The sequence below is a fragment of the Patiria miniata genome, unplaced genomic scaffold (assembly GCF_015706575.1).
Source record: "Patiria miniata isolate m_02_andy unplaced genomic scaffold, ASM1570657v1 HiC_scaffold_7, whole genome shotgun sequence".
NCBI lineage: Eukaryota > Metazoa > Echinodermata > Asteroidea > Valvatida > Asterinidae > Patiria > Patiria miniata.
The window spans coordinates 10,995,148-11,003,813 of NW_024037074.1; the positions used below are offsets into that span (position 1 = coordinate 10,995,148).

Sequence of the window (8,666 nt, forward strand, 5' to 3'; positions counted from 1 at the left end):
GTATCAGTACAGCGCCAGGTGCTAGTACGAGGGGTGCATGAACCACACAAAATGAAATCACAAACACGACATCCATTTCAGTTGTTTCATATAACTGTAATAGCTTTAATGTTTACACTCGTTGGAGGATCCATTTTCTTTTCAAAAATTCAAATTTTTTTGGGCTGATTCCCAGAAACACTTGTATGGAATTCAAAGGGACTGATCCAATTACTCAACAGAAAATAACCCCAACCCAAAGAAGTGATTTAGAGAATTTTGTAATCTTCCTAAACGTTTAAACCCCGATACTGCAATAACTTTTCGCTTTTTTTCTGCTAAAGACTTCTTTGGAATGGCATTAAGATCAGTGGCGGGGTTGTGCACTGCGAGAAATTCTCGGAGTTTTTCATTCCGGTGTTTTGTGAACCTAGTTGCGCTGTGCGATTCTCTTGTCGCGTTCCTCGGCGATAGTGAGGCGGATTCCCTTGCCCTTGGGCAGCGACACCAGCGACTTGTTGCCCTTGCCGATGATGAACACATTGGACAGACGGGTGGCAAATGAGTGGCCTGAAATGGATTGAAAAAAAAAAAAATATCAAATTAGTGAAGAGTGACCAAAGTTATACACTATTATGATTTTGCCATTACGGCGACACTATTAGTAATCATTACTGGGACTCTTCTATGCCAGAGAGCCCATCGCACATGCATTTTGTAAAGCTCTGAACTGGCCACTGAAGGCGAGTGCTTTGTCGTGTCCCATTAACCATAACTTCCTACTGTCTTTTACTAAGTACTGGACCAAGTCCGCCAAAATCCATCAATCACACTGCTTCCAATGCATGCTTTGCTTTAAGCCTCCAGCACTCCAATATTTAGTCAAACCAGGCCTGCAGGACCAAGTCCCCCAAAATCCACCAAAATGGGGGACGGATTTTGATAGAGTTAGGGAGGTTAGGGTTAATGGTAAGAAGCCACCCCGAAATTCCTAGAGTGGACAACCTGGATCAAAAAGTCTACAATGACTATTCTCAATTATTCTAATTTGATGGATTAGCCACTACATGCCCAAGCAATATCTTAGTTTTATCTACATTTAGATATGTACAGTTATGCAACTATAGGGGGCTGTACATTTTCAGCACAAGGTGGTCAACTAGGCTATATATGCTGCAAGATTTTCCTATGAATACATATAAATATATGCAAACAATCAACATTTGACTTCAGCTGATATTTCATGAAGGTAAGTCTTACCAGCAGAGTCCTTAACGTGAACGATGTCGAAGGATCCCGGATGACGCTCACGGTGCATGACAAGCCCAACACGTCCCAAGTTACGACCCCCAGTGATCATGCACAGATTGCCTGACAATCAAGAAATAAGCATTCATGATTTTAATATAATTCTCAAATATTTCAATGCAAATCATACCTTATATATTTGATCAACAGAAAAGTAGGTAACCGAAAGCAACTTTTTGTCACACTTCTTTCTTAAAAATGACCGAATTGGAACGAGTCACTGAATTTTGTGACTCGAGTCAAGTCATTTTAAGGAAATGACTCCAGTCAATTCTAGTCAGTGATATTTGAACACTATCTAGTAAATTACAGAATGGAAGCAGGAACACAAGGCACCAAGTTGTTATGAAGACCAAAAGACTTTAAATATGCTGCATGGTACCTAATAGACAGCTTCTGCTGGACTTTTCTACCAAAGATCTACGTAACAGTTAACAAGAAGTGAAAATTTGGTATTATCTCTGGATTGGCTTCTGCTCTGAAATAATTTTTACGCTGACGACGTCAAAACCAAATTGCAACATGCAAAACTGTTTCTGTTTACACAGAAATACATCTAATTATTTTTTGAAAGTAGGACATCCATTTAGCCGGATTGCCATCGAGGGCTTAAGAAATCGCCCGAAGCCGATGTTGAAACAAAGAATTGGATAATCGTGTGTTTCAAATCTGGTTCCAGGATAGTAGTCTGTGGTAGGTGTCTGTGATACGGCATATTTGTCGGCGATTAAGAACAAACTTGGCAAATGGGAAACCTTATTTAAAACAAACACACACACAAACTAAACAAATAAACTAAATCTTGCAGGCATAACCCTGATTATTATGTGCTGTTTGTTCTTTCCTTGGGTAATGCTGGAACCGGGTGAAAAAATCCTGTCCAGCGACCATAAAGAAAGATTTGATGTCGGCCTCTTTTTGATCTCAGGAGCCAATGGGGAAAAATGACTGATGAGTCTTCGATAGAGACCAGTGAGTAAAAACCAGATTTCTGGGTGCCGCAAGGCGCTTCAATAAGGAATTTAGACTTTAAACTAGGACAAAGTAGGAAAATTAGTAAAACTTGAAAGCCTGTGAGCTATCGTGGTCACCTAACCAAAAGTTGTGATCTAATTGTTAAACATACACTTTTTGAAGGGTCATTACAGTTTCAGAAGCTTACCACTGTCAAACTTGATGTAGTCTGTGATGCGTCCCGTGGCAATGTCCACCTTGACAGAGTCGTTGACGTTGACGAGGGGGTCTGGGTACCGGATGGTGCGTGCATCGTGGGTGCTGAGGTAGGGGATACCCTTGGGACCAGTCCAGACCTTGCGCACCTTGCACAGCTTGTACTGGAAGCAGAGTCAGTTACGATCCAATTAAAATTATTATTATTATTATTATTATTATTTATTCGGCATTAAAAACACAAACAACAAACATTCACATATAGAGAAAACCAAAAACCAAGAAAACAAAAACGAACATGACGAAAGCCAGGGGCATATGCCCGGAATTAAAAAAGTTTACCTAAAAACTGTGGCCCGAAGGCCTTCAATTCCAATACCTCTGGCTACACAAAGAATATATATAAATCTATAAAAATCTATAAAAATGTGTTAACAAAAAAAGCATATATTAAAAATGGCAGAGGTATAAATGCTAAAAAGTTATCGTCCCCTAAAATTAACATCAAATTACACTAATTTCGAATATAAAAATTTTAAGACTTGTCAAAAATGGGTGTCCAGAGGCATAGATATGTTTATTGTCAGCGTGTTCCAACACATTTGTGATTAACAAAGACCTAGACAACGCCGCTAAGACAAAATGTTCAGATGCGGCATAGATTCTGTAATCACAGTAACTGATTTATCATGCACAACAAGTTCATGCATCTCCCATATCAGTGTTTCCCCTGGCTAATGAACTGAGCGAGGTGGTAACAATTCAAGTTGATGATTGAAACGAAATTTACGCAGTCTGCAAACTGAAAAGAATGCAGCGCTCACAAAAATGCGCGATGATTCCAAAAACACATCAAAATTGTGAGTTCTTGATACATGGAGGTAAAGGAAAATGCTCATATACTACACAAAATGAAAATTTTTTCAATTGATATTTCCTTTTTTGCCAATCTTCACAGCGAGGTGGTGATATTGGCAAAAATTGAGCAAGGTGGTCACTGAAAGTAGCGAGGTGGGCCACCTCACGTTTGAATGGGCAGGGGAAACACTGTCCCATACAGCATGGGAGTTGATGAAATAAAAATAAGATTTTCAACATACAAACCTTGAATTTGATGTCACAGAGGCCGTGGCGGCCATTGTCCTAAAAAATAAACGTCCTTAAAACTTTTTTGTTTTTTATTAACTGAATGTGAAAAGACAAAGGAAGAAGGATATTGCCTCCTAATGTGAAGATTCAATTGATTAAATATTCCAAACTTCAAAGACAATTTCCAAATTACCAACTCAAATATCTGAAAAAAATAAGAGAAACATAGAAGAGTTGATTATAAATTACCTTGGCTTCATCACTGCCAATGCGGTGAACAGCAAAGCGTCCCTTGATGTCGTAGATCAGACGGAAGTTCTCGTCAGTCTTCTCAATAGAGATCACATCTACAACAATGACCAACAAAAAATTCATCACTTTCTTTGGTAAAACAACTCTTTAGCCGTGTCCGCACTGGACTCTTTTTTTTTAAAGGTTTTGCCGAGACGATGGTAACAGGAAAAATGGTCAAATGTGACCACTGTCCGCACTTGGACTTTCGACACGGGAAATTCTACCCAGACCGCGCGGTAGAAGTGACCGAGCTGTAGTAGTATAATGACTCACACAGGAAATAAAATGCCGATCACATTTTTTCAGCCCCCGATACTCACAGTATAATATTACATACGCCATTAAAATGCACAATATAATCGTTACATATGATATTATTTCATCTTGACACGATAAATCTTGACGGAAATGCCTATATTTCTGACGCATTTGTGATGGACGACATTGAAGCCATGCTACTTTACGATGTTCCGTGTGGCAGCAGTTCCATCGGTAATCGCTGGTTCCCACCGCATGCTAACAGAATCAAAGCTATGATGTAAGACCGGAACCAGTGACTGCGGCCTACGTACGGTGCCATGCAGACTACACGGCGTAACAGGACGAATTTGGATCGTAGAAAATACCAAACAAACATCGGTGGAGAAAAAGAATAACTGCAAGTGCAAAGTAATTCCCAGAACGTGATCTTGATCTTTTCTGTGAATGTATTTTCCGTTAAAATATATTTATAACAAGATTTTACCGCTCGGACTTGACACACCGCAGCGTACGTGTTTCCACAAAATGTTCGGCCACATCACGTGTGGGATCGTGCGGTCTCTGTATGCATGATACTCGCGCTCGGGCCGGATGTACGCTTTCCTGAGCCGCTATTACTGACTCGCACTGTCTGCACTGGACTTATCGTCTCGGGAAAAGTGACCCGGTCAGTTTTCCTGGGCGCCTGGTCAGTTTTTCTGGGCATCAGTTGGCTGGACTCAGGAAAATCAACTGAGAGGAAAACGTCCTAGGCTGTCCGCACTGGACTGAGAATGGGAAATGTACCCATAGTCGCGGTAAGTTTTACCCAAAAATGTCCAGTGCGGACAGGGCTTAAGTTAACTTTAAGGAGTGAGGCAAATTTTGCAGAAGTCATACCTTACTTTAAAAAAAAAAATTCAAATCAAAACATGTGTAGACATAACCCTGATTATAATTGTGTTGTTTGTTCTTTCACTGGGTAATGCTGGAACCGGGTGAAGAAATCCTGTCCAGCGACCTTAAGAGAAAGATTTGATGTCGGCCTCTTTTTGATCTCAGGAGCCAATGGGAAAAAATGACTGATGAGTCTTCGATAGAGGCCAGTGAGTCACATAAAAAAAACAGCTTTTGTAAAACCCTAATCCTGCTGAATCCAACAGGATCCAACTATATCATAAACCCGTTGGAGCTTGTTGAATTGAGCAGTAAACCCCTTGTACAAATGTACATGTATATATTCAGAGTCGGATTCTGTTGGGTACTGATAAATAACGCCGAATTGAACTCTGTTGGATCCAGCAGGCAACTCAAATTTAGGCACAGTTGGATTCTGTTGGATTCTGTTGGATTGAGCAGGAAGTAACCGTTGGACTCTGATGGATTTAGCAAAAAAGTCCTGAGGAACCCTTAGGGGATTAGGGTTTTAACGTGCAACATGACGTTCGCGCAACTTTCAGTTTACACCGTAAAGCTTTAAAGCCTTTCAGACAACTTCTGGGATTTGACTTTTGGGGTTGGGTTTCTTTTACGGGTACCCGTGTTTTACTTCAACAGGGTTCCCCAGTTCCCATACTACCCTGTACATGCTCACCACTACACAGTAACAGGGGAAGAACTATAACTTGCTCTGAGACTGCAGGACTTTTTTACAGCCCTGTGTAAGATACTGACCCATGTATCCAGCTGGGTAGGTGATGTCGGTTCGCACCTTGCCGTCCACCTTGATCAGTCTCTGCATGGTCACCTTCTTGGTCTCGTCATAGGTCAGGGCGTACTTCAGACGGTTCCTCAAGAAGACGATCAGGGGCATGCATTCCCGCAGCTTGTGGGGGCCGGTCGAGGGTCTGGGAGCCTGTTCAAATATTCAAAAACAAATGATGGTCAGTTATTTTTACTTCGTAAAAAGTTTGTATTAACCAACTCATTCCTGTAAAATGACACTTTTTGGTTTTTTTTTTTTTTACAGACGATTCCACTTCCAGGTCAAACTGATAGTGACAGAATTCTCTCATAAAATGCAATCATGCAAGAATACAATTTTGAAGACAATCTCAAAACATTTCTTGATTTTTTTTTTAAGTTCAAGTAATTTAAAGGGAAGATACAACATTTGCAAACATCACAAAACGAAATGATCAAATTATCACAAAATACCTTACTGGATTGTTAGGGAATAACAGTCTAAAGTATCCTGTAAAATCGTGGCTCCTGGTGTGCTGACATTTTCAAGAAAATGGTATTTTTGTATCAATTTCCAACGCTGGTCAGCCGACCAGCGTTGGAGAAAACTGGCTGTTTTTTCAAAAACTGCTCAAAATTTTTCATAATTAGTTATTCCTCGTTTTCTTTGCAATTGATTACACAACTGTGAAGAGGTACAAGCCTGCCAGACTGATTCTCTGATCTTATAGTTCCCCAAAGTCTATAAATTGCTCCATTTCATCTTAAGTGGGGTCAGGGAACTAGACTACAAGAAAATGATTGGTTTTCTGGGTTTTACCAGCATCTACATGCCCAAAACATGAAACAAGTCATTTCAACAATATTTGCTATAACATGCTAATCCTCCAAATCCATTTGTTTCTGAAAACTGCAGCGAAGGCAAATGTTGTACATTCCCTTTAAGGATTTTAAATACATTCTGTGCCAAGTTGTTAATATTGTCCATTTTAACAGGGTCTGTCCAATGTACTTGGAGCAAGGGTTAGGGTTTAAGATATCTGAATACTTACAAAGACACCAGTCAGCTTATCCAGCATCCAATGCTTGGGTGCCGCAAGGCGCTTCAAATGCTTCTTGGGTCCTCGTGCCTGTTAAACATAATCAGACACGTCAGAACCTAATTAGCGTCGACCTATGCTGTACACTAAGGCAAAATTTCATTTCATTTGCATCATGGATTTGGATATAAAAGCCAGTACCTAGAACCAAGTGCTAAGCGGGGCTGTCCCTTTTTCAAATAATTTAATAATCGATTACTCGAAACTGTGTTTAAAGCTATAGTCCATCATTTGCAGCCATCCGAAAAGTAACTGGCGTAATTATTGTTGAAAAAACATACTTGGTTGAAAGATAGTAAGGGGACTAAACTCCCTGTGAAATTATTCTTTCATTTTGAAGTAATAAACGAAAGAAGGCCTTTCGTAGGAAAATTTAAATTAGTAGTTCGTTTTGTTATTCGGCGCAGCGCGCGCAAGCATTGGCACAACGCACACGTGCCCTTGGTTGCTATAATTCGTCGGATCAGTGCGCGACATCGCGTATAGCTGCAATTCAAAACAATTCAAAACATGATTCAGCAACTTTTGATTTGAAATTGAGATCCTAGAAAGCTGTTTTCCTCGGAATATACAGCTAAAGCTGATCTGAAACTTCATCAGGTTAGTTTTTCAGTATCCTTCATTAGATTTTGAACACTTTTGTTGCTTCAAACGAACAAAATGCAAAATGCACAAATTACAAATGATGGACGGTAAAATTAAAATAATAAAACAATATTCCTTATTTTTTAGGGATGAAAAAAAAAATATAAAAATAAATTCGCTAGCCAGGAGTTGAACCAGGGATCTCTCACTCATGATAATATAAACACGCGCTATCCACTCTGCAACAGGTGCTGCACAAACGATGGTGGTAATTTACATTTGTAAATTAATACCGTAAAATGTAGGCCTACTTGTAACGCATCAAAGAGGACGCTGTGCAAACTAGCAGACTTTATGCCCGCTTAATATCCAGGAAGTAAACCTAGCATTGCCTAGTAATGGAGAAGGCGGAAGACAAAGAAAATTCAAGTGAAGTAGCCTAGGTCCCCCCAATGTGAATATGGAGTGGGATTGACTCATTAACTGACAATGTGACATGACTGAGTCAGGGAAGTGGTGAAAGAGGGCGCTATTTTCCCTATAAAAAAGTCTAGGTTTTTTCTTACCAAATCCTCCAAGGGGATGGTTAAATCAGAACATACAACGTTAATTGAATGGGAAAAATGGGGAATACGGAGAAAAGTCTAAGTCGGTCCCCGGAGTGTCTATGCGGACACAGGGATACAGAATGGGGTAGCGCCATCATTTTCCACTGAAGCCGTTATATTTAGCATGAACGAACGAAACATCCCGCGAAATTGAACGGGCAATTTTTCATCTATTACGGATCACATGAACATAATAAATATGTGATTAAATAGTCCAAGTATTATAATTTTGGAAAATATCCCATATATCTTAATTATTCCGCTGTAATTGGTAAGATGAGGGCGATTAAAAGCATTCCAATTTCAATCTACCCACCATGTTGGCAACTTCCAACGAAAGAGACCGTCTCTCCCATAATGCCGCGCGGCCATCCCTTCATCCGGTTCAGTGTAGAGGTTAATCAGAGGTCATTGATATGGGAAAATTCCGAACAAATCCGAAGTGAATAAGAATTCGTAAATGAGATTTAGTTATCGTTTAATTATCATAAACTCTAAACTGAATTCAAATAATTATTCTCTTTGTCATATTGTGAAAGAAAACTATTTTTCAAACGTTTCAGGAAACATTATAAATTTTCCGGAGATTGCCGAATCGTCAGTAAACCGG

General features: G+C 39.8%; 1 protein-coding gene and 2 non-coding genes across 3 annotated transcripts; all 3 read right to left on the reverse strand.

Annotated features, from left to right (window-relative positions):
- Positions 1-75: 75 nt before the first annotated feature.
- LOC119745346 (40S ribosomal protein S4-like) lies at positions 76-8,462 on the reverse strand. The gene is made up of 7 exons (XM_038221641.1): positions 8,373-8,462; positions 6,816-6,893; positions 5,755-5,935; positions 3,796-3,893; positions 2,450-2,621; positions 1,240-1,350; positions 76-549 (listed from the first exon to the last, which is right to left on the reverse strand). The coding sequence occupies exons 1-7, from the start codon at positions 8,373-8,375 to the stop codon at positions 410-412; spliced, it is 783 nt and encodes a 260-aa protein (XP_038077569.1). The 5' UTR covers positions 8,376-8,462; the 3' UTR covers positions 76-409.
- LOC119718935 lies at positions 2,120-2,261 on the reverse strand. The gene has a single exon (XR_005269869.1). It is a non-coding gene; the product is annotated as a small nucleolar RNA SNORA16B/SNORA16A family (small nucleolar RNA).
- On the reverse strand, positions 5,046-5,188 carry LOC119718934. The gene has a single exon (XR_005269868.1). It is a non-coding gene; the product is annotated as a small nucleolar RNA SNORA16B/SNORA16A family (small nucleolar RNA).
- Positions 8,463-8,666: the final 204 nt, after the last annotated feature.